This window comes from Drosophila rhopaloa, unplaced genomic scaffold (genome assembly GCF_018152115.1).
Source record: "Drosophila rhopaloa isolate 14029-0021.01 unplaced genomic scaffold, ASM1815211v1 contig_3, whole genome shotgun sequence".
NCBI lineage: Eukaryota > Metazoa > Arthropoda > Insecta > Diptera > Drosophilidae > Drosophila > Drosophila rhopaloa.
In genome coordinates, this window is record NW_025335123.1 from 7639531 (window position 1) to 7664357 (window position 24827).

The 24827-nt window shown below is 39.6% G+C and overlaps 6 protein-coding genes across 7 annotated transcripts; 2 read left to right on the plus strand and 4 right to left on the minus strand.

Moving 5' to 3' along the window:
• Nucleotides 1-1008: 1008 nt before the first annotated feature.
• Nucleotides 1009-8189, minus strand: LOC108047648 (A-kinase anchor protein 1, mitochondrial). Of its 2 annotated transcripts, none has more exons than XM_017127932.2 (5): nt 7773-8189; nt 2897-4105; nt 2237-2627; nt 2038-2171; nt 1009-1617 (listed from the first exon to the last, which is right to left on the minus strand). In XM_017127932.2, exons 2-5 carry the CDS (start codon nt 4082-4084, stop codon nt 1549-1551), a joined length of 1782 nt encoding a protein of 593 aa, XP_016983421.1. In that variant the 5' UTR covers nt 4085-4105; nt 7773-8189; the 3' UTR covers nt 1009-1548. The 2 variants fall into 2 exon arrangements, with proteins under 2 accessions (XP_016983421.1, XP_016983422.1); XM_017127933.2 differs by lacking the exon at nt 7773-8189 and adding an exon at nt 5402-5699.
• A 503-nt stretch (nt 8190-8692) lies between these two features.
• LOC108047658 (60S ribosomal protein L36) lies at nt 8693-9582 on the plus strand. The gene is made up of 3 exons (XM_017127945.2): nt 8693-8801; nt 8982-9109; nt 9192-9582. The coding sequence occupies exons 2-3, from the start codon at nt 8987-8989 to the stop codon at nt 9414-9416; spliced, it is 348 nt and encodes a 115-aa protein (XP_016983434.1). The 5' UTR covers nt 8693-8801; nt 8982-8986; the 3' UTR covers nt 9417-9582.
• Nucleotides 9583-10369: 787 nt separating this feature from the next.
• On the minus strand, nt 10370-13706 carry LOC108047657 (histone H4 transcription factor). The gene is made up of 3 exons (XM_017127944.1): nt 12899-13706; nt 11995-12311; nt 10370-11747 (listed from the first exon to the last, which is right to left on the minus strand). Exons 1-3 carry the CDS (start codon nt 13587-13589, stop codon nt 11346-11348), a joined length of 1410 nt encoding a protein of 469 aa, XP_016983433.1. The 5' UTR covers nt 13590-13706; the 3' UTR covers nt 10370-11345.
• A 990-nt stretch (nt 13707-14696) lies between these two features.
• On the minus strand, nt 14697-16816 carry LOC108047618 (HMG box-containing protein 4). The gene is made up of 3 exons (XM_017127881.1): nt 16690-16816; nt 16123-16632; nt 14697-15655 (listed from the first exon to the last, which is right to left on the minus strand). Exons 1-3 carry the CDS (start codon nt 16721-16723, stop codon nt 14952-14954), a joined length of 1248 nt encoding a protein of 415 aa, XP_016983370.1. The 5' UTR covers nt 16724-16816; the 3' UTR covers nt 14697-14951.
• Nucleotides 16817-17925: 1109 nt separating this feature from the next.
• On the plus strand, nt 17926-19595 carry LOC108047652. Its single transcript, XM_017127937.2, has 2 exons — nt 17926-18460; nt 19078-19595. Exons 1-2 carry the CDS (start codon nt 18233-18235, stop codon nt 19372-19374), a joined length of 525 nt encoding a protein of 174 aa, XP_016983426.1. The 5' UTR covers nt 17926-18232; the 3' UTR covers nt 19375-19595.
• Nucleotides 19527-24291, minus strand: LOC108047650 (frizzled-4). Its single transcript, XM_017127936.2, has 3 exons — nt 22500-24291; nt 21577-21815; nt 19527-21514 (listed from the first exon to the last, which is right to left on the minus strand). Exons 1-3 carry the CDS (start codon nt 23498-23500, stop codon nt 20646-20648), a joined length of 2109 nt encoding a protein of 702 aa, XP_016983425.1. The 5' UTR covers nt 23501-24291; the 3' UTR covers nt 19527-20645.
• Between the last annotated feature and the right edge of the window lie 536 nt (nt 24292-24827).

The window sequence follows — 24827 nt, forward strand, 5'->3', positions numbered from 1 at the left end:
TATTTTCTTCTCAACAAAATAAATAAGTTTAACATGGTTGGTTAGTGTGTTATTGTGTTATTGGTGTGTTGTTGTGGTTGTGCTGCACTTAGAACAATTCTACCTAAAATTTGCTGCTAGGCTAGACACCCAGAATTGGTAACTGTAAGCGATTTATGTTTGCAACAATTTCCTTGTTTTTTTCGATTTAAGAGAGTTCTTCTTGCATATACAAAAGAATTTAGAAAGAAAGGCATTTAAAGGTTTTCACTCCTTTTTTCAATAGGCTAGTTTTGTTAGCAACAATTATTGTTTTTTTCTTGCATTTTTTGTCTGTCGAAATGGATTTTATTTACAATGGGTTTGGGAACAAGTATCCATTTCTTTCTGCTTAATAGGTTTTTCTTTTTTTTTGTTTTCTTTTATGTTTGTTTGTTGACTAACAATGGCACACACGCATATATAGATATTTAGAATTTGTAACGTTATTTTTTCTGTTTCTTAATGTTTTTTTTTGTTAGGCATTCTGCGGCTTTAGTGCGGGTGTTAATGTGAGGTGAGGGGTTGTTTCTCTTTGAATTTCCTTTCCGATCATTTCCATCTAACTTTCAGCTTTTTGAAGTAATCTTGTACTTTTCGCGGTTTGAGTAGTTTCAGTATGAATACAAACAAAAGTTATGTAATGGATGTAAATATATAGTGATCCTTCAGATATAATAAGTTTTTAAAAAAAGCCTATTATAATATTTACAAATCTCAGCAAAATAGCAACAGAAAATTTAAATTATATCAGGTTTTTCTCCATTTTTGCCAAGACCAATTCAATGTTTTTTTTTCTTTGTTTTGTTTAGTTTTGTTTTTCTCTATATCTGAAGAACGCTTGATATTTAATTTAAGTTTATTTTAGTGTACTTTTGTTTTTGCATTTTGTTAAATTTATAAAAACTATTTACACTAGCTAGTAATGCCTACTTAAAAACTGAGTATGGTAATATCTTAAGCGGTTCGTTCTCAAATCCGACAGTTCTAGCCGATCCGTAGGATGTCCGCCCGCCCGTTGGTGCCATGTGGTCACAAATCATAACCTAGTTGATCTTCCCCCCATTTTGGTATCCAATCCTGGGCTGTCAACAAACAAACGTTTGCCTTGTTTTGTAATGTGTGTGTTTTTGGGTTAGTGAGGTGTTAGGTGCTCTTATTCATATATGCGTGTGTGTAATTTGCGTGTATATGTGTTTTTTTTATGTAATGATTAAGGGGCTCTCTCTAGGCTCAGTCGCATTTTACACCTTAACGAACGATTTTTTTTAGGGGGCCTCTGCGTTTGGCAGTTCTTTTGGAATCTGCAATTTGCTATATTCTATGTGCTACATGCGATCTGCTAAAGCCGCGTCCGCAATACGTGATCCGAATTCGTCACCGCTTTTTTGGGAGACTGTTGCACAAGACTTAAGCTTTTCTTTGTTGCACTGCCAAGTTACTTGATTTGGATTTGAGTGATTGTTGTTTAAGTTTGCTTTTAGTTTTCATTTAGTTCTTGGTTACTAGTTGAGTTGTTCACTAAGGCTGTTAGTCACGCATCTCCACCCACTTCGCAAGGTTTCTGGCGACCAGTTCCTTATTGATAAAGATTACATTCTGTAAATAAAAACAAAAGAGTTAGAAAATTTGTGTTTAAGAATAGTTATACTTCTTTGAAAACAGAAAATTCAATTTGGTTTGATTTAGCAAATGCATTAGTCAGCTGTAACTTTCTTAATTGGCATTAAGCCCTTTGTTTTAATAGATATAAATAGAGGCTGTTTTTCCATTTTTTTTATAGTGAAAATTATATATTAACGTATTGAAATAATCGAACTATTTTCGGAAGGGATATGAACATTGGAAAAAAATACGAAGTGTTTGGAAACAGAATATTAAGAAAATTAAAGATTAATTAAAGTTTACTCAAAAAAAGAAAATAATTGAAACCGCTTTGCCATTATGTCACGTGCTGTATCCAGCTTTCTCCCTCTATGTAATCTTCCCGTCTCCCTCTTATTGGCGGATAATACTCACATTGGGACCTAGAGAAGCGAATAAATAGATTTCTGGTATGTTGTGACTATTATAGCCGGCGACTTGTGCTTGCAAGACAATGCCTTTGGTAAGTTTGTTGAGGATTTCGGCCGCCTCGATAGACCATGTCTCATCTGAAGGTTAAAAGAAAATGTATTGAGTTAAGCAATTTAAATAGTAAATCTTAACCCGCACTTACCGATGGGCTCAATGTTGGACAGGATGCATTCGGTGGCCTGGAAGGGCACACTCATGAAATCGGTGCGGATCTGGCGCAGTGTGCTGAATTCGACATTCATGTAGCCACCAAAGTCGAGGAACTTGACCAGGCAACGCTCCTCGTCCTCAGCATCCGTGTCCACGATCTGTACGCGATACCAAACCCCATTGATGGGTATCACGCAAACGGCACTGATCTCCAAGCTGGGCAGCTGGGGCGACTCCATAGTGGAGTAGCTATCGTACAGCTGCTTCTGCAGCATGGGCAGCGATGGATGCGAGGGATGCAGCGGGTGCTGGATGAACACATGCGACCCGGACAGCACCGCACTCACCACCACATCGTTGTTAATGCCCTCGATCAGTTTCAGCTGTGGGGGAGGAGTTAGCCAAGGCATTAGATATATATGATGCATAGCATATCATGGATGGGGGACTCGAAATCTAAACTTTCCGATTGCGCCGACACGACAGGAACAGTAGTGTAAACCACTTAGAGAAATACAAATACTCTCTGCGTATTCAACGGGAGGAATACTATTGTATAAATCATCAAATCAAATAAGCCAGCTAATCAGCTATAACCATGTCGTGTCGGCGGCATCGTCGTCACCATTGTCATCGTCACACCATCACTCACTTGAAGATTGTAGAGGCTTTCGGTCGAAAGAGGAACTATGGTCTGCGGAAGCGCAAAGTGGATGCGTTGCATGGTAAAGTTGGGATACCGCTTGATCGGCAAACGTTGACGGATCATGGCCAATGCGGCATCAATTTCACTCTCAGTTCCCTCAATCGTGCAGATGCGCACCTTACCCGAGTAGGGACTCTTGCTGAGAGTCACGCTGGCCAGAGTCTTGATCTTGATTTGGTTGATGAACGCCCGCTTGCGCCCGTAAAGTTGACCAATCAGGCTGATCGGGAAGAGGAACTCGTAGCTGGTCTTCACACGCGTCGCCTCCGAACGGGGCAAACTGGATCCCTTGCCGGAATCGCCTGATTGAACGCTGCAAATGCTCAGCGAGGGACTGGCTGCATCCACATTGCGCTTCTGGTTGCCATTATTATCTACCACCTCCTCCTTCAGCACCGTCTGCTGCTCCGGCTCCTGAGACTGTTCCTCCTGGGACGACACTTGTTTGTCTTCTCCTTTTTCCTCATCCTTGGGCTCACAGTTATTGTTCTGCTCACATTCCTTGGTGGCATAATTGGTCTCCAGGAAGGAATTCTCCGGCGATATTTTGGGTGTACGCGTGGCCTTGATCACCACAGGTTCCACCGTCTTTTGGCTGGCTTTACGATTATAAAAGGACACGCGTGTATTTACCGAATCGGGCAAATCACGTGGCGATGACAGATTCTCGAAATCCTCATCTATTGAGCAGAGTTTCTTGTGCTCGGCATCTTGAATCTTTGACTTGAGCATCTCGGAATCAATCTGCTGTTGATGCTTGCCATTTGAAGTGCGTCCATTGCTTTGAATTTTAATAGGTGCAGATTTGCCATACAACATGGTAGTGGGACTATCCTTCTCATCGCTGCCACTTCCGCTATTACTGCCACTGCCACTTCCGTTTCCATTAGCTAAGGTTCCATTGATGTTCATCGACTTACTGACCGGCTGCTGCGGCAATTTGCCATTCTGTACGACTCCGTTGGCCTTGCGCGCCTGCACAGTGGGCTCAATCGAGTCCTTGCCGATGGCCGATGTGTCCTCGTCATCGGGCTTGTCTAAACGATTTTTATTTCTACGCCGAAACCAAAAGACGCCGAGTATAAATGCTACACCGGGCAGTGACAGGTAGAGTAGAGGACGACCGGATACCATTTTCGCTGAATATTGAAGGATCTGAAAAGGTTAGGGACAGCAGTTAATTGGTGTTTTTTTTTTATTTTTCTAATATTTTAAACGATTACTTTTTTCACTTTTCGAGAATTTTATACTACTACTAACTACAGTTCACAATTCAAAGTGATTTTAGATAAAAGGCTTATCAGATTACTTTTAAATAGGTTTTCAGCCTTCTTTGCTTTTTTTTTTTGTATATTCAATGCTTTTGGTGGACTCCAAACATAATGCCAGCAAATGGAAACTATATGGAATTTGCAAACTAAAATAGACAGAACTGGAACAGCGAATTAATGGTATGTATAACACCAATATACAATTTAAGGTGCATTTTTACTAATCCCTGAATTGTTACCAACATTTAATATGTATATTCTCTTAAAATGGTGAACAAATTGTTTTTTGTTTAATTTATAATTGAATGTACTCAGCAAATATTCAATAATTCTTATCAGACAACAATTTACAAAGCGAGTATCGTCGTATATAATGATTTTAAATGCATGTCATGACAAAAGATATGATTTATAATATCTCTAGTTTAAAATTGACTTATTTGGATTATAAAATATATATGTATCTTTAAAATATTAGGGACTTGCTAAAATTTCATTCAATTGGTTTTAATTTTATTTTATTTTTGAATAAGGAAAAACCAACAAAATTATATTTTGAAGAGTATTCAGAAAGTAAAAATATTTTTTAAGCAATCTTGGAAAATGTTAAAATATTAAAGGAAGGATATTAGGGTGTGAAATATCAGAGTTTAAAATTTAAAAATATTTTAAAGATGTAAAGCGTAAGACACCGCATGATTAATTATTTAAATGAAATCTAAAATTAAATATTTGAAAAACCTAAAAAAAGGTTTTTAATTGTTTTTGGGAATCACGAGACCCGCATGCATGTGCTTGTTTGCATAAGTGTGCGTTCGTGTGTGTAATATGTGCTTAGGTATTTGATTTTGGCTTTTTCCTTTCTGAACTTTTGCGTATTTATAGCAACAAATAAATTGTAAATATAGACAACAACAAGAAATGCCGAGAGCGAATGAGGTGCAAAGCAATTTTTGAATGCCACGCGGAAGGGAAAACGCAACGAGAGAGACTGAGAGAGAGCTATACTAAGAGGTAGAGAGAGAGGGCAAGATCGGTAGAAAAGAGCGCGTGCGCAAGAACAACAAGCAAGCAAAAGAGAAAGAGAGAACAAACCGTTACGTTTACGGCAAATGTTACGAAATCATTACAAAACAAAACTAAAAGTTACGAAAACAACACTTTGCCAGAATTTCTTAACCTTTTGACTAAATATATAATATCACTATTTGATATCACTAATTCACTATATGGTCTAAAAACTGGTTCGTAGTTTATTGCAATTTTCGTTTTTATTTTTTGTCGTTTTATGGCATCAATTCGTTTTGGGTTTTTTGTTTTTTTTTTTGAGTCTGTGTGGTGATTTTGTTTTTGTTTGATTTTTTCTTTTTTTGTGGTTTTTGTTTCGAAATGCCGGCGAAATTGTTGGAGATTCGAGATATCGACTGCTCGATATAAGAAGGGAAACTACTTTGCCCGCCTTCTAATTGCCATTTCTTCTGTTTTTTTTTTCGATTCTCAGCTCTTCGCTCCATCCGCTTTTCTTCCTCTTTTTGGCCCCCTTCTCCACCCCGCGAAAAGAGAGGATGCGTGGTGGCAAGAGTTTTTTTTAGCGCCCCTTTCCACCCACACACACATATGCGCCTCCCAATCGGAAATGAGAGGGAGAGCTCATTAGAACAATGAAATCCGAAATCCGTTATTCGAAATTAATCCAAATTCGTCGCAAATGCACATTCAAATTTTGTCAACATATCCGGACAGTGGGCCCAAAATGTGTTAGTCCATGATTATCAGTTTTTAAAAATACATTATATGTAGTACTTCGTTGGAATGTTAAAATTGTATTTCAGTTTTAGATACATTTTTTTTATTATTAACTTGGGTTGCCTGGATAAACCTTATTTAATTGTATTTATATATATATCGGTATCCGAATTTATTAAATTATTTAATTTTACAATTACAACTTTCACAAGCTAAAGAGCCAATATTGCGATTTTTGTAAATTTATTTTAAGTTTGCACTGTAGTATTAAAATTTAAAAAATATTGTTAATTTAAATTTAGTATTTTGTGAAAAAAAAAACATTTTATGAAACAAATTATCTACAAATTGATAAGACCAATCGCCAAACAACAAATAGCGTGAACAAACAGGGTGCCAAAAGGGGGTTGGTGGGGGCCATACGATTGGAAGGGGCTTCAATAGGGTGCTATAAAATATAAAATGCCCATGGAAGGGCAATCGGCCAGACAGCTGTGGCATTTCCTAATCAAAAAACCGGGTGACGGGATTTTTTCAGCTTTTCTTGTATACCCTTTGCACAGAGTTTATTAATTTTTGTTATAGATTTGAAACTTGGTTTACATGTTCAATTATGTTTAAATATATGTACATATTTAATGTTGATCATTAGAGAGCAAAATTAATAAACAAAGTAAAAATCTGATTTCTTTATTACAAAAATAAACGTTTGTAATTTGCACAAGTTGTTGAATGTAAAGTAGATGATTTAGACCCATACATATTTACATGGATCAATCATACTAAAATTAGATCCCTATAGTTCACAGCTGCAAAGTTGTTTATAAATACAAATTAAAAGACCAAATACGGTTGTTTCATAAAAAAAAATTTAATAGAACCAAAACAATGCGTATTTTTACTTATACTTCTTAGTTGCCTTTTTTTAACTCTACAACGACATTTGTATTAAAATGGTAGAGTATCCCAACTTATACTTTTAATTTCTTATACTGTAAGCTTGTTTACACATGCATATTAATGTGTGTGCGTGCGTGTCTTGGCATGCAAACAAACATGTTTAGGCATGTTTTTTGTGTTTCTGTTATTTCTGACTTTGAACTTGCATTGTTGTTGTTAGAAACTCGAATTTCCATGTGGCCGAAAGAAGAAGAGGAAGGGGAGGTGAAGCAACAGCCAAAAATTTAAATTCCCCTTTAAACTCCGAAAGAGCTAAAGAGAGCTACCAAAAGAGAGCATCAAAACAACAACAAGCCAGGTGCAACAACAATTGCCAACTAGCCGAAAAAGTCCAAGTCTTGGCAACGTGGTTTCCGATCATATGGTGGCCAAAAATGGGCGGGGATTGTATAACCGGGGGATATATATGTGGGACATATATATTGTGGGAGTGGCTGCTCCTTCTTGGCTCTCTTTCTAGCAATGAAAATACCGAAAATTAACGGTGAAAGCTGTTAAAACATACACGCATACTTATGTTCTCTATTTTCTCAATGTGTGTGTGTGTGATGGCATTGTGTAATCGTCGAATTTAACTCCAAAATTTTCCCTTTGCCACCCACTGTCACTTTGCCGGAACAACAACAACAAAGGCAGACCAATACACTAAAACAAAAACTAAAAAAAAAAGGCAGAGAGATGGGGGAAAAGAAGAAAGGACTACAACAAAGAGCTCTAGACAAGAACAGTGTAAGAAATCCGCAGAACTCCCCACATGACACCATTTTCCATCTCTCTGTTTTGGCAAATTCACACACAACGCACTATTTGTACTAGGTTATGTTCCGCGTGCTCCGATTTCTTACCTCTTGCAACCGCTTGGATAACTTATTTTGCTCACTATTAGTGGGTTTTTTGAATAATATTTAGTGTCACTCGCGTGTTTTGGTAGTCTATTGCTTTATTTACTGTTGATTTTCCTGGCTTTCTCAAACGTTAGAGAGCTGCACGAATTAAACACGTGTCTACGTTCCACCTTTTACAAATCACAATAACATGGCCGGCGTGCGGCAGTGTTGCCATCTCTCTTCGAATTCGACTATAAAGGCTGCCGCCTGTCTGCCAAGTCACGATTCGCGTTCAACAAATTGCTCAATTAAAACCGCCGTGAACTTCATAAACACTTTTTGGACTAAATTGCTTTCGAATTGTTTGCACAAAGCCGTAAAACGTGTGTGGAGTTGGGCATCGGATCGAATGGCAACACATGCACGGACAGGGTTGATAACGCGTATCGACCGCTATCGATTGGTAAGAAACAACTCTAAAGTGGCAGCTGGTAGAGCAGCGTTGCCATCTGACTGCTAGAAAAGTGTTGGTAAATTTGAAATCTATCGTTTGGATATTTATTGGCTTTGGTTTGATATTTTCTTGAATACAATTTTTAAATTATACAAATAAACCATTTATGTCGATTACGAAAATTTTCTTTAAAATATTTCAATTTCCTTTAATAAAGCATAAATAATATATAAATAACATTATATACATCAAATTGTAACTTTTTCAAAAAGTAATTACCCATTTCAGCTTCTATTTTGTTTTATTTTTAAATCATTTTTGGTAAAAAAGTCCACATAAAAATTAATTTTGCATTTTAAAGAAATTTACACATTTTAAATGCGAAACTTAGTGAAATATATATTTATTAATTCAAGTCGATTGGTTGTTAGTTGTGATTTTAAGAATGTACTAGTAAATTTTAAAGACTTGCGCCATCTGGCAACTCTGCAACGACATATCGATACTATCGCGCGAATCACCCATCTCCAGCTGCCATATTGTTTCCTGCCAACTTTTTTTTTCGTTCTTTCCACTTTTTAACAGCAACTGAGGTACAGCGACATTCCGTGAAATTACTGAGCATCTTTTTTTTTTATGTGTTAAATGTGAATCATACGGTTGAAAGACAAGCCGAAGAGGCTAAACCACCCAAACGTTTGCATTTCGCGCATAAGACAGCAAAGAAAATCAAATTAAAAACATTTTAATAAATTTAAAATTTCGACCCGCAGTGAAGATGGCAGTGCGTTACGAGCTGGCAATTGGTCTGAACAAGGGCCACAAGACCACCAAGATCAGGAATGTCAAGTACACCGGCGACAAGAAGGTCAAGGGTCTGCGTGGATCTCGCTTGAAGAACGTAAGTTTTGCACCCCGGAACACTTTGTTTGTCCCGGCCTTTTGTTTACATGAATGGTAACCCCCAACTATATCGCCTACAGATCCAAACCCGTCACACCAAGTTCATGCGCGATCTGGTGCGCGAAGTGGTGGGCCATGCTCCCTACGAGAAGCGCACCATGGAGTTGCTGAAGGTGTCCAAGGACAAGAGGGCCCTGAAGTTCCTCAAGCGCCGTCTGGGCACGCACATCCGTGCCAAGAGGAAGCGTGAGGAGCTGTCCAACATCCTCACCCAGCTGAGGAAGGCCCAGACCCACGCCAAGTAAACGGATCGAATCTAGCGAGGAATCCGGCATCGGAAAAGTACAACGTACGCGGTAGTGTTCATTTTTTTTTCCGGTGCGAACATATAGTTATACCATATATGTCGAAGTTACTTGAGAGCGAGTCTAAGCATCCCAGAATTAAACAACAAAAATCTTAAAAATCGTACTCACCACCATGTGTTTATTTTTTTCGAGTGCAAAGGAAGCTAACCTCACAAATGGCCAAGAAATTGTGGATATATAGCTTAGGAAATAGTGCAAATATAGCTTTGAGGCTTACCTCCCCTTAAAGTGGGTAAAAACCAATCTAGACACAACGTTCTAGAGTGGAAAGGAGGATCACCGATTGCTGGAAGGGGAGAAACCTATTTGGAAACTTAGTTCTCCTCAAAAGCTACCCAAAAGGTTTAAGCTCCCACAACAATTTGCAAAGACGCGTGTTTTTCAATTAAGAATTTATATTTATATAGATTTCTTATTGCAAATTAGATGGAATAACTCTCAGCTTATAAGAGACCAATTTAAACCATTATTAATGTTTAGTTAACTGTGATTTTCAATAATGATTTACTGCTAATATTTATACCAACCCAAACTAATTACAAAGATTCCGTACTGCTTTTAATTAAACTTCTGGACCTAAAAAAAAAAAACTTACCAAAATTGCAAGGCTAAGTCATAAGCAAATAAAAGGTAAATAGAAATATCCCATTCATTGGGAAGCAAAAAAAAATGGTTATTAAAAAATTAAAATTCTAGGAAGAACTTTTATTTATAAGGTCCAACTCAAAACTTATTAAATGATAAAAGAAAGTTTTCCATATAAGATAAAGCAGTCAATTGTAACATTGGCTTACTACAGAACTTCATTGTAAATTATGCATAAATATTACTTTTTTTTAATATCAGAGTTTCATTCGCACAAAAAGTTTTCAAAAAACAACAAAAGACAGTTTTCGTTTGGGATTGATTTTTTTATTTGCTGCACACCTTAAACGATAAAGTTGCTACTGGAAACTGTCAAATCGCTTAAGACTAAATGACAAATGAATCCCGATCCGGGATGGATAATGCAAACCTCGCATAGACATTTTACATACAGGGGCGCAGGAACGCACATACAATCTAAAATAATGGTTACGGGGATATGATTGTACAGAGTCAATGCATTTTCCGGTGACGACATAGCGCCCATTTTTGATATAAGTCGTGATTTACTTTTAATTTGCAAACATTTTCACTAGCCCATGTAAAGCTTGATCAAAGTATTCTTAAATCTCAGAAATGATCATGGGTTTTATATTGGTATGTTAATTTCATTGCCTTTAAATGCAAGAGAACAAAACTACAAAGTTCGGGGCAATAAGTTTAAAGGGTTTGGGCCTTATGACCTAATAAAAATTGTAAATAAGGCCCATGGAAGTTTTAAGTTAAGGGGAAACACCACTCCAGAGCTTTTAAAACTGAATAGCATCTCAATATTTTGTCAGAAAAAGGAGATTATTATAAAAAGCATTCTGTGTTAACAAAAACATGCTGGGTTTTGATCTTAAGAATGAACACTAAGAAAAAAAGTAGTTAAGTAGTAGTAGCTTAAAAAAACTACAAAAATATTAAAAACGAGTCATAAAAAGGACGATAGATATTTAGCGAGATTTGAGGTGTTTCGGGACCGAAATAGAAGCAGTTAGAAAATGCTCCTATACCCTAAGGCAATCGACATTACTTAGTTCTTAGAGTGGCGTTACCCTTTGAGCTTACATACTATGATTAATATTGTCATGAACATCAGCCCAAGGGCGTTATGACATGTCACCGCATTTTCCTATTTTCGACGTAGGTCTAAGTGGTTATGCTTAAACGTTAGGGGGCACACGAGATCAGAAGTGTTGGCTGCTAGCTGCCGTTGGTTCCGTTCATCTCGATTCCTCACAGCTCCTCCGTTAGGCTGGGCAGCGAGATGATCACCTCGCCCATCAGCTGCGCCTCGTGCGGATCATTCGAGACGATGATGCGCTCGAATTCGCTGTTTGTGGGATCCACGATCTCATAGCAGGTTCCCGAGCCCGGTTTCAGATCAATCTCCAGCGATACATTCACCTGCGGCGACAGTATCTGCTGCGTTACCTCCAAACTCTCAATGCGCGTCGTCTCCAGGCGATAGAATCCGTTCTCGTCCACCCGGTAGGTGAATCTTTTGTGACCCGATGGCAGCCGAAAGCCGTGCTTCTTGATCAGATGAGCGGACAGGGATTTGCCGCTCTTAAAGAAGCGCTCGCAGCAGTGGCAGGCGTACAGGATGGGATTATTGCCGTGAACCTCTAAAAAATGCTGTAAAAAATCAGCCGTTTTATTGGTGTTTTTTTGAGGTTGTTTAATCTTACTGTAAACGATGGTGGCTAATGTTAAAACAGAAAACAAATTTGCTATCATAAAATCAAAATTCACAGCTCAAAAAGATCTAAAGCGTTTTAAATAAAAACGAAATCGATATGGATAAGTAAACTAGATTTCTATGCTGCAAGTCAGCCGCCTCATCGTTTAGGGGATCAAGGGATTCAGTTGGTCGGTGGCTCACCCTTCGCATCTGCGTGTAGGTGCGCACGGAGTAGTGGCAGTCGGGATGCTCGCACTGGTGCACCGTCTTCGAGTGGACGATCTGTACGTGCTTGGCCAGATCCGATTCCCGGACGCAGCGTGTGTCGCACTCGCTGCACTTGAGCGGCTTGTCCTTCAGGTGACGGTAGCGGATGTGAGTGGTCAGCGAGCTGGCCGAGCTGCAGGTCATGTCGCACATTGTGCACTTGTAGCAGTTCACATGGCGCACTAAGTGGCTCTTCAGAAGCTTCTTGGTGGCGAAGAACTTGAAACACTGCGCGCACTGGAAGCTATTCGCTGCGGATAAGAATTCAAATTTTAGCTACTTAAACATATATAATATTTAGATAAATACTGCCAGAGTACTGCGATAAGGACACAATGTTTATCCTAAGATAAGGGTTGCACTTCCTCATTATTAATACAAAAATCTCAGACAATATTTCATATATGTATGTACATTAAAGAGGGGTGTTTACAATAATCAATAATAAACTGAACAAATAAATCACCCCTATGGTCACCATTGTGGGTTAATATCATAGGTTGAAAAATCAATTTTTGCAAGATGGTATGTATATAAAATTAAACAGCATTTAACTTGTGACTTAGTTATCATTAATAAGGATTTAACACTATTTGAAGTGAATTGACAATAAATAGGCCTTAAATACTGAATTGCTTTTGCCAGGAAGTGGATTAAGATGTTATATTAAAGAACAACAATGGATGTATTAAAAACAAGATGCTGAAATGAATGGAACTCTGCCAACAAAATGATTTATACGTCTTATAAAAGGAGGTCAATTGCCTAAATGAAATGAAAATTGACCCGGAAAAAGATAGAATGAATAAAATTTTAGGAACCCTTTGGGGGCACTCACTGTTGTTCTCCGGCTGCCGTCTCAGATGATCGAAGAGCGTGGTCTTGGTGCGGAACAGCTCCCCGCAATGGAAGCAGGCCACCTGCTTCTTGTTCGAGTGGGTGCTGATGTGCTCGATGAGGCGGTACTTGTTGCCCATGTGCTTGTGACACATGGTCCAGTTGCACATGGTCTTGGGACGTTCGTCCTCCGGGGTCTTTTGGATGTCATACTCGAACAGGGCGTGCTTGACAATGTGATCTTGGAACTCCACGATGGAAACAAACTCCCGTTCGCAATCCGTCCACCCACAGCGGAAGTTCTGGCCAAGTACGGGTAACTTATCCGTCTGGCGAGCAGGAGCAGTGCAGGCGGGGATTTCCGGATGCAGTTCGCACTCCAGTTTTCCTTGCAGAAGGAGATGAAGGTAGTACCCGTGATAATACGAATGCCGCTCGAATTCCACTAGATTGGAGGTGATAAATTCGCAGGTGTTCCATGTGCACTGGTGCTCATTGTGGTCGGCATCCTCCCGACCATCCTGATCCCTGGCATACTGCTCCAGATGCTCGGCTATGTGGCTATTAAGGTTCCATTCGCCCGTGCATATCTCCTGACAACCGCGCCATTCGCAGGTTAATTGCAATTCCGCGGGCTTCTTTCGTTTTCCCGGAGGTTGTGGCAAAGGCATCGTAGGCTGAGGTCTTAGCATGTCTATTTCTCGAGGGGATCTGTTTTCCTAATCCCAGTTATGTGAAAATTTGACACAATTTGGGGCGGTTTTTAGTGCGAAAAGCAATTTTGTGGGAGCCCAAACTAGCGATGGTAGTCGCTCGTTTCGATACCGTGACAGACCGTGCGATATATCGATAGCGATAGTTGAAATTTTCAAAAATAATTTGAAATTTGTTTTTTAAGCAATATTAAAACTATTTTAAAATGTTTTCTTAAGGTATTTGAATTTTCGATTGTTTAAATTTGTTTATTGTACAAAATTTTTATTGTCATAAGCCATTATGGACATATTGTGCAGATCTTAGGCTTAGGTAACATTTATCAAAATTTCAGAAATTTTAAAAACATAAAAGAAACGTGCAGAATATTTAAATTTTGTTGGTCTTGAATAAATATAAATAAATGCATTTTTAAGTTATACATTGACTTTTTTTATGATTTAAGGCTACATTTGAAAGAATTTTATATTTATTTTTTGGCAATTAAAAAAAAAGAATAAAGACTACTTTTTGTTTTTTAATTATATATATTCCTTTTATTAGATTTTTTGGGTTTTTGTGACCATAAATTCTAAATAGTTGTAAAATATTTAGAAATGTAATTTATTTGAAGTATTCGAAATTCATTTAAAGATCGAGTGATGTTTAAATCATTCTAATATTATCCTCTCGAAAATATTTTAAAATCTTTATCTTAATTTTAGAACCCCATTTGGTGTATGTATCTTTATGGTCATAAATTTATAAGTTTTTCTAGTTTTTCGGCTCAAAACATAATTGTAAAAGATTTATTTATAGTTGAGCGATAGTTGAGTTGAATTGATTTTGTGGTTTTCCCCTCTACATATCGATCCATCAAATTGAACAGACTATAGATTAAAGATTAGTAAATATATTTCATTGGGGTAGTTATTAATAGTCAGAAAACAACCCTCGCAAATATGTCTGATTTGCGGGTGAAAAAGATTAAGAAACAAACTAACCAAATAAATAATGCATATATTTTTCAGATGGGATAAATATTATTTTGTTCACTCATGTTTAAAGATTTTAAATGATAGTCCAACAAAAAGAAAACAACTCGGTTAGAAGTAGACCTTCAGATCTGGCATAGATAGTTTTACTTATTCAAAATCGAGATGCTTCAGCTTAAAACTAAGGATAATTTATGGATAAATGGTTTATTTTTGACTGCTAATTTTTAATTTACAAATATATATTGCGCTCGAAAGAGGTGCACACCTTGAAATCAGGAAGCAGGCGTTTTTAGCCCCCTTTGGAAGCTCAGCTGCCTGGTATAGTTATACATATATGGTTATATTGATTTCCCGAAACCTGCTTTACAATCCCGGCATTACGTAGGCGATATTATCTAGAGTGTCGGCTAGGTTTTTGCTAAGCTGAACTTTGTTCTCCAATCCGGGTATCTGGGTGGTCATACAGAGCAGTGGTCCCATGGCGCAGAGCAAACTGTCAAGAAGTACGGATAAGCTTCCTGATAAAGCCACATGACCATTGTGCTTCTTTAGACGCTCGCCAATCACCGTGAGACTTTCGCCCAGGAGTTTCAAGTGAGCTGCCGCATCGATCACCTCGATGCTGGTTTTGTGGGGCTCATCTTGTTTTGGGTGACCTCCAGTCCGTCCGCCCACATCCGCATCCTCTGGCGATTGCAATATCGCCGCACTCGTGGATGCCTGCGACCTGCCACTTCGTGTGTTAATGGTGCGTCTCGGGGTGGAGGAGCTGCTCGCCGCCGCTGCCGCAGCCGCCGCTTCCAGAGAGGATTGCTGGCGATCGGCGGCCAATTTACGAGTGCGACTCGTCGTTGCTCGATTCTGGAAGATCGTCTCGTGCTGCGGGGGATCCAATGCCAGTGCTGTGCTGCCATTGCTCGTCGTCTGGGGCGTGCCATTCGGTCTGGCCCTGTCCCGCGAACTAGCCCTTGACGCTTGGATCTTGGCTTTGCGCCGCCAGGTGTTCTTGTCCCGATTAGACACATTCGCCCATAGCTCGCTGAGGCGTCTGGTGGCGCTGGTGTAGTCTGAAACAAATTTTATAACAAATCGATAATTACTAAATTACTAACTATCTGCAAGTCAGGTACGACTCTATCGATTTTTTGTTTGTATATGTTCCATGTCAGTTTGCATGTCTTACAAATTTTTGCAAGGAGCAAGAGAAAATGTATTCTAATTTAAGATCACTGAAATATATAACATATATATGTTCAGTCATATATATGCTTGAAGTAAAGGTTATTATTTCTCTTTTACGAAGTTTTAAAATAAAGCATAACGAATCGCAATTGGATATTAATTTTGATGTTTTTTAGAAGGAGCTTGGATATAATAACGTAAGTTTAGTTATTTTGTGTAGATATTGGCGCCAAAAAATTCCCAGCAAATTATAAAAAAATAATCATATGTTAACTCAGTTTTGGGGAATTAGTGCCTTTTAAAGTCAATCAACATTGGTAAAAATTTTACTCTTCCATATCACAAAACCTACCCATATCCTGAAGGTCTCTTTTGCGTGCCTCCCTGGCCCACAGGCTGTAGGCGGTAAACCGCTGCTTGCCCTTGTCCTTGCGTTGCACCTTGGTGGTGACCACCTTGCCGTCTTTGAGGACTTTCCTCTTGTTGGCCTTCTCGCGCATGTAGAGGCTCTGGCGGATGGGCGACTCCTGGCTGGTGGCTTCCGCTTGAACGCCGTCGACGAGATCCTGCACCAGGTTGTCCAGTTCGTCGTCTGAGTTCAGGATGGGCACTGCTGTTGGCGTTTCCGGGTGAAATTCCTCGCCATCCGACATATTGGGCTCATCGAAGAGCATCTCCTGGTCGGGTTCCAGATCCCGCAGAGCATTCGAAGGCCTGCCACGCCCCGAATACTTGGACGGTTGCCTTCCGCCACTTTGGCGCCTTGTACGCTTCTCGATCTCCTCCGGCGATTCAAAATCTAACAGTTTCGAAGACTTTTTGCGTACGCGTCCACTGCGAGAAACGCCAGTCACCTGGAAATCTAAGCTCTCATTGGTGACCTCGATCCTGCTTGAGAGTAGCACTATTTTGGACTTACCTTTGGCCACCAGGTGCGAGGTGGGCGACTCCATAATTGGCCGCAATCTCCGATTCCCGCGATTTGGAAGATTTGTAATTTGTTGTAAACGACGCAAATTGGAAGCCAGTAAACAGCTGATCGGTGTGGCCAGAGCAACAGCAGATATATCGATGCTTCTGGTGATAGTTTAATGGTAATCATTGTAATCAGAAATAATTTTATTTATTATATAAATTTAAAATTTATTTTTTAAGTGTAGGACTTGAGCATTAGCTGCTAAGGTGAAATCAACCCCAAATAATATATCTAACAGAATTTTAATTATCAGTTTTTTGATATCGCTTGTATAAAAATTACAAAAAAATCTACCCAAAACTGCAAGCCAAGTTGAAAACACAGATTTTTAGAGAATTAACCCACAATCATTTAGAAGTATGCCACTTTAAAATCGGATCTCTGTAAGAAAAGTTATAGGCTTCCAAGGGCAGGTTTTGGGTCACTTTTCAGCATAAGCCATTTTTCCGAAAATTTGGAATGACGAAAAATCGACCCCAAAACACAAACCAAACTGAAAACACAGATTTTTAGAGAATTAAGCCACGATCATTTAGAAGGATGCCACTTTGAAATCGGATGTCTGTAAGAAAAGATATGGGCTTAGAAGTGCAGGTTTTAGGTCACTTCTCTGCAAAGCCATTTTTCAAAAACTTGGAAAAATAAAAATGACGCAAAAATTGACCAAAAAATACAAACCAAGATTTAAATATAGATTTTTAGAGATTTCAGCCACAATAATTTAGAAGTATTCCAATTTGAAATCGGATGTCTGTAAGGGAAGTTATAAGCTTTAAAGAGCAAGTTTTGGATCAATTTTCTGCAAAAACATGTTCCGAAAATTAGGAAAGGGGTTACATTATAGAAATAACGAAAAATCGACCCGAAAATACAAACCAAGTTGAAAACACAGACTTTTAGAGAAACCCGCAATCATTAAAAAGTATACCACTTTGAAATCGGAGTGAAGTGCAGTTTTTGTTCAAAAGGCAAAGAAAACTTTTTAAAAGTTAAGTATGGCTAGTAATTATATTCATATGGACTATAGGTTTTTAATTGATTTAACTTAATTTAATTTACTTTTTTTAAGCAATATAAATATTTATTACCTACCTATTACTATCGCTCAACTATTTGCTCTGACAACTTCAGGCCATTCTCCCGGTAGTCAGTATTTGGTCACACTGCCGCACCTTTGTTTTGTTTTGTGTTTGTTGTTGTTGTGAGTGGAAGCGGCTTTTGCTTTTGGTTTATTGATTTGATTTGCACCTGACCGAACGAATCGCATAATGGCACGCGATTCTCACCGCTTGTGAGTCGCCGGTGGCCCCCAACCCAAGGACATTTCGGCCCCCAAAAACCCACCATATTCGTATTTGGCGACCCGCACCCGTTTTTTCATGACCAAAACGGCGGCTGCGATTCAAACGCTATTCAAACTGCAAAACATTCGCGCATCGTCAATCAATCGAAGCGGTAATACAGCGGCGTTACACATAGTTATACCATGTCGGGGGAAAGCCTGCGGATTGCCAAGGGCAAAGGAGATGAAAGAGGTTCTGGTTCTGGATCTGGAGCAAGTGCATCCGAAACGGATAATGTGACCGCCCTTGAACTGCAGTCCAACAAACGCATGCTTTACTTCAGTGATGGAGTTATGGAGGAGCTATCATCCAGCGAGGACGAAGCGGATGGGGAATTGGCCGACAAGTGCTACGACGTCCATTTGAACGAGGTACGTCAGCAGGAAATTGGAAATAGATACTCCTAAATATGGGGAAAGGGGTAAAACTTCCGGCCCGCTCAGTTTATAATTATCCGAATCGAGTTAAAAAATAGTTCGCAGAAGCTTAGGAATGTTTTAAGGGGAAAGATTCTAAGAGAAACTCAAGAATTCTCATCAGCTTTTAAACTAAGATTTATTTCCTAGAATTAATATTCGCGCAATAGAATAGTTGACTGTTTGGATACAAGAAAATAACATTTATATATACATATATTATATATAGCCTTTAATACTTGATTAACAATTAAAAATGATTAAAAATTGAATACAAAAAAAATCATAATTATAATGAGAAGGCATGATAATGTTTCATTTATATAAAATGCATTTATATAAAATAAACATATAAAATGCATTTATATAAAAGAAACATTGCAATGTCAATAACTTTATTAGAAGATATAAAAGTATTGAACAATATCATTTAAATGCATATCTCTTAAGAAATATGACTTTGAGCTTTTATAATAAATAAGTAAGGCCCTGGGCAATGGAGATAAGGAGCTGGTTACATATCTCACCCACCCGCTGACCATTATCGTGACTCACCTAACCTTTTTTTCCAGAGCGAAATGGCGTTGGGACCACGCCTCCGGTACAAGGCCAGTAGGATGGGAAACCGATTCCTGGCCGGAATCGACTACGTGGGAGGTGGACTGGCCCACCTCCTGGGAATCACCAGCAGTAAGTATGCCAGCGAAATGGAGAACTACCATAGGGCCAAGGAAAACGGCGACGAGGACCTTGACAATTGGCAACCGCAGGCCTTGTCCAATAATAACAACAACAATACCCGGAATGAGACCATCGTTTTGTGCGGACCAACACGCAGTGAGGCGACCTTGCCACCCACTCGGCAATAGGCGAAAATCCACCCAATCCGACGGGTGGGGTGGGATTTCTTGCCTGAAGAAGGAAAAATGCTCATGGAGAAACGGCGACACTTGGAGACTCTTTTTTACTTGGTAAAACAACCGCAAGAAACAAATCAAATCAAATGAAATCAAAGAAGATCTTAACTTTTCGACACTTTATTCGCTAGCAAATAAGTTACATATAATAATAAAAATACACATACAAAATACATATACAGTTAATTATGACCCATACGATTCGTACAGTCCGTAGTTTTATAAAGGTTTTGTTAGTTGGACAGTTAAAATTAAGCCTTCCTTTGTTTCCGTTTTTAAGCAAATCTTTAGGGCCTTGAAATTGCAAAAATAATATTTTTATTTTTATTTTTTCCGAAAATATGTAAAACCCAAAAATATAATTGTCGATAGGATAAATAGATTGAAACAACGTCTTAGTGCCAAATAATGAATTGTAGTAAGGAAAAGGGTTCAAGGAATACCTTTAAAAATTAGAATTGTACCCTTTTACAAAAAAATCAATTTCAATCCCATAAAGTTTGTTTAAAAAAACGGATTTCACAAGGCGCTTTTGTGTTTTTGACTTGCTCAGTTAAGTCCCTAAAGTTAATGGCACACTGAATACAATTAGGCATTACGGCTACGATTGCAATTGCGTTTGTTTTTTCATTTGTTAAGTACACTTGTTTCGGCATCAGGAGAAGAAGACAGCAAAGTAGGAACCAGGTTTTTTGGTCCCTGGTGTTGAAGACATAAACATGCGTATCACAGTATTTGGTTGCTGCGTGTTTCGTTCTCAAAAAAAAAAAGTAATATATAAAAAATGCTATAAATGTACGCACAGGCGACATTCAGTCTAAATGTCTAAAAGGCAAGAGTGATTATTTGATTTGGTTACACCAAAACGGCAAAAAGGCCACACAAGGGGCAACTAATTAGGAGCAACATTAAGTACACACGAAAATAGGATGCGGCCCATCTAGGGCAATTACAATACATTGTGGGGGTTGGCTAGATGACCTATGACCTATCGTTGTAGGCCTACATTAAGAGGACATTTCCTGGGTTATATACACAGTACATAGTTTTTCATTGTGTTCTACGGGCAAAGCAACTTAATTTGGAATTTTGTGCAGGTAAGATACTATAAACCTTAGTCCGTTTTATAGCTAGCAAACCCCACCACGTTAAGTTATAGTACAAGACTGACTTTGGCACAACAGCTGCCGCAGGAACACTGGAAGCCGGGGAATCCTCCCCACCTAGAGCAGCGTCTCATCGCCGTAGTGCTGCAAATGGGGATAGTAGCTTCCATGTTGGCTGTACTTTTGGGAGGCATAGCTACCCGGTGGATAATACAGGCGATGCGAGGATGAGGAGTGGTGTTGGTGATGGTGCTGCTGCTGCTGCTGGTGATGATGATGATGATGATGCGGCGAGTGGCGCTGCTGCTGCTGATGATGATGATGCGTGCTCCTGCCCAGCGAATAGTTGGACATCTGATTCAGCGATATGGAACCAGCACCCGGTGAAGTCTTCAGCTTGTAGGGACTCGGCGGCAAAGGTGCACTGGCCATCGAAGGCCGCACCGAATGGTAGGAGACCACTGTACTATTACAAGCCGCGTGCGATCCCCGCGAGCTGCTGTGACCGTCCAGATGGACAGATCCTCCTCCAGCAGTCGGCTGCTTCACCATCTTGCCATTGCCCACTTGTCTTTTGTAGAGAGTGGAAATGCTGGGTCCGAGGACCCAGGCAAAGCAGCAAATGCCCAACATCAATTCCATAAAGGCGCGTACCAAAAAGGGCCACAAAGGCGTATTGGTATCACCCGATCCCAGCCAGACATCGATGTTGGCGAACTCGTAAATAACTGCCAACAGGAGCAGAGCACATGCCAGTCCATAGATAAATAGGAATATTCCTATTCCGGAACTACTGTGAGCACTCAACTGCTGGAGTTGCTGCTGCAAACTCAGGGCATTGCTATTCCTCAAGATCTCCTTGGTGCGACAGTGTACCAGATAGCCGGAGATCAGATTCATAGAACCAAAGATCCAGTAGCAAAAGACGGGCGTCGCCACCAATATCTGCAGAGCCTTATCAGACTGGTTGCCCACAAAGCAGGCGCCTGAAAGGAATTAGGGTCAGCATTTTTATGCTATTCTTTAAAGGATCTATGACCAATCTCACCCAGCAACTCATCAGCATCCACAAAACGAGCCACGATCACAGCGGCCGTTTGGAAGGCGGGCAGTCCCCAGGCCACGAAGCAAACAAAATTGTTCTGCGACAGATCCTGCTGAGCGGTCTTGGCATTGTTTCTCTTCGCTGGACTGCCAGCAAAGTTCGAGGGAATGGACACATGGCCCTTGGAGTCCGGACTGTGCCGTCGAATGTCTCGGTGCCAGCCCAAACAGAGCACAGCCCACCTGGAAAATACAATTTTCGTATGTTATTAGATGTGAAAAACTTTGAAAAAACAGGGTATACTAAATCAATTTTTTAAACTATATGTACATATGTCAAACGAAAAATGCAAGCAAAAGTCTATATAAACCTTGCTGTCATTACAAAAAGGGATTTTTCTGAATGTGGGATCCGTATTTCTTCAGGAAATCATTATGATATCTCAACATTATATATTTGTTATACTTTGTGTAATCATGAAGTAAAGTACAGCCACTATATTAATATAAAATTAACATTTCTTTCTTTGTGGCCTGTTATCTCAGAGAGTTATGCGCATCTCACAATGGAACTTGTATGGCGCACCAAGCTCTTTGGAATGTAAATAATAGATTTTTTTAATCCAAATAAATATTTGCGGGTCGGCCAAAAATATGATAACTGACATTTTTTTAAAGTTGCGGCTATATTTTGTGTTTGAGTAATGTCAATAGCTGCGAAAATTAGTTTTTAAGTATTATTTTTTTTAAGCCACGAAATTTAAGTTTTAAGTAAAGTAAACCAAAATATACCATGGCTATATCTGAAAATCATTATTAAATACTGCAATAACTTTGTAGAAATGGGAACCATTTTGAGACCATTAAGGCAAAGGATCACTCATATGATATTGGTTTATTATTATGTATATAGCCTATAACTCTTACCAGGCACAGGCGGCCATTCCGAAGTAGTATCGCATGAGAAACACACTGGCGCAGGAGGCATTCGAAAGTCCATCCACTGTGAGCAGGGATTCATTGGGGGCCTGGGGATCCGTGCCACAGGCAGTGCCAGTTCTTCCCACCACAAAGCGCACTGCCCATCCCAAGGTGACCATGTTGTGGCACCAAATCAGGGGGGACAACAATCTGGACCACTTGGCGCTGGCCAAACGACTTCCGTCGCTGGCCAAGAGACATACGGTGGCCACCAGGGCCAATCCCAGTGCGGCATAGGCCCAAGTGGAGACCCAGATCTCGGCCAGGTGCTTTTCCGCCGGCGTAAACAGTATATCAGCCTCACAGAGAGGAGCACATCGTCCCGATCTCGGCAGCCTTACATACAAATGGGATTTGGCCAGTCCCGAGCAATCCAGCGGCAGTTTCCCACCCAATCCGCCAGGTATACCCTGTCCTGGCAGTCCATAGAGGTCCTGATCCTCTTGCGGCTGATGCAGTTCGCCAGGGCCCTCCATGCACATGGTTTCGTGGTTATTCTCCCGCGGAAACCGATCGCAATCCAAGGCGGGTGGCCATGGGAAGCCGAAGCCCTGCAGAATCGGATGGCAACGTATCCTCACCGACTCACAGAGACTCCGACAAGGACCTATGGCATGTACGGGCGCTTTGGGCGTACACATGGGCACGTAGGCGGCGCACAGGAACAGTTTCAACTGGGAACTACAATCGTATTCTATCAGAGGAGCAAATGTCTGCAGGGTGTACTCCACATCCGCTTGCATCTCGTGACCCACGAGATTCGGCATGGAGGTCTCGTTATAGCCGATCTTTCGGCACATTTCTATGCGAATGGCCTCGCACTGCCGGAATGTGGGGATTTCTGGTGGGGAACTGGAACTGGCACTGGGATTACCACTGGATGAGGTCTTGGTAATGCGGGGATACAGAAGGATCATCACCAGGGGGTATATTATGTAGGGAGGCATCTTCTCTTCGCTTCGTTCCCTCTTTTTTTTTCAAAGAGTCCGATCTTTCGGGTTCTTTTCAAAATTCAGAGCTTGGGCCTTTTTCTTTCTGAAAAATTTAAACTTTGTTTTTTTTTCTGAGGAATTCAATATATGAAGTTTCTTCACTTGTGTTCCCTCTTTTTGTATTTTAAAGAATTCGAACGTGGGGGTTTCTTTAACTTTCGGTTCCTTTATTTCGTCTTCAGTTGGTGTTACTTTCCGAAGAATTCAATCTTGGGGGTTACTTCGGTTGGTTTCCTTCTTTTCTTCCCGAAGAATTCGAACTTTATGCAGATTCTGCGTTCTTCAGTGGAACGCTGGAAGGGGTAACCTGTTCCAGGTTCTTGCCTTCCCGCTCGCCCTCTTCTTCTCTCTCTTTCCAATTACTTCCAGCTCTCCTTCTTTCCAGCTTGTTATTGTTGCTTTTGGCTTGTCAACTCGTTAACTACCTTTTTTTCGGCGTCGTTCTTGTTATCGCTTCTCCTCTTTCCCCACCTCTTTCTCATTCACCTCCTTCAGCGCCTCTTTCTCCACCACTCCACTCCACCCCCCACTGTTCTTAGTCGATAAACGGGTTTTTTCCTCAGGGATTAACTTGAGAATTTTCTGGTAAATCATTAAATATTTTACAACTTTTACTATATTGATATCAAAAACTCTATTACTAACAGTAAGTAGTCAAATTGCACTTTGTTTAAAAAAAAAACAACTAATTTACTTCGTAATTCATTATTTTATTGGAACATTCTTTTTTCGTTGTTTGTTTACGCGAAAAGTGGGACCAAACTATAGTTGTTGGGAAAATACCAATTAATCGATCGATGGCAGCGCTGATTTCGATAGGTTAATATTATGATATTGATAAGTGATAATCGATTTCACTTTAAAAGTGCCATCTGTCGGGATTTTATGTGACTACTGGAAAGCTTTTAAAAGGGCGCACTTTTTAAAGTAAAAATTTTCTTAAAACTTTTTAATTTATTAGTGTTTATTTTAACTGATTAAAAACAAATAAAGATGTCTATAAGACAAATAATAATTAAATGTGTGCCATTAGGTGTGAGTTAAATATAGATTTTAAAAGGAATTTTTGAAAGAAAAGTTAATTGTATGTATAATTTTGAAGTTAAACTCCTATTAAATTAAAAATATACTTTTATAAAATGTATTTTGTTATAGTCTTCCTAAAAAACGGAAGCTTTTAACAGCTTTTAGTCAAGCAGTAAGTAAGCTTTGGCAGGGCTTTTCAGAAGGCGGGCTTTTCAAAAGCGCAAACTTTTTTTAACCTATATTTTGATTTTTTTTA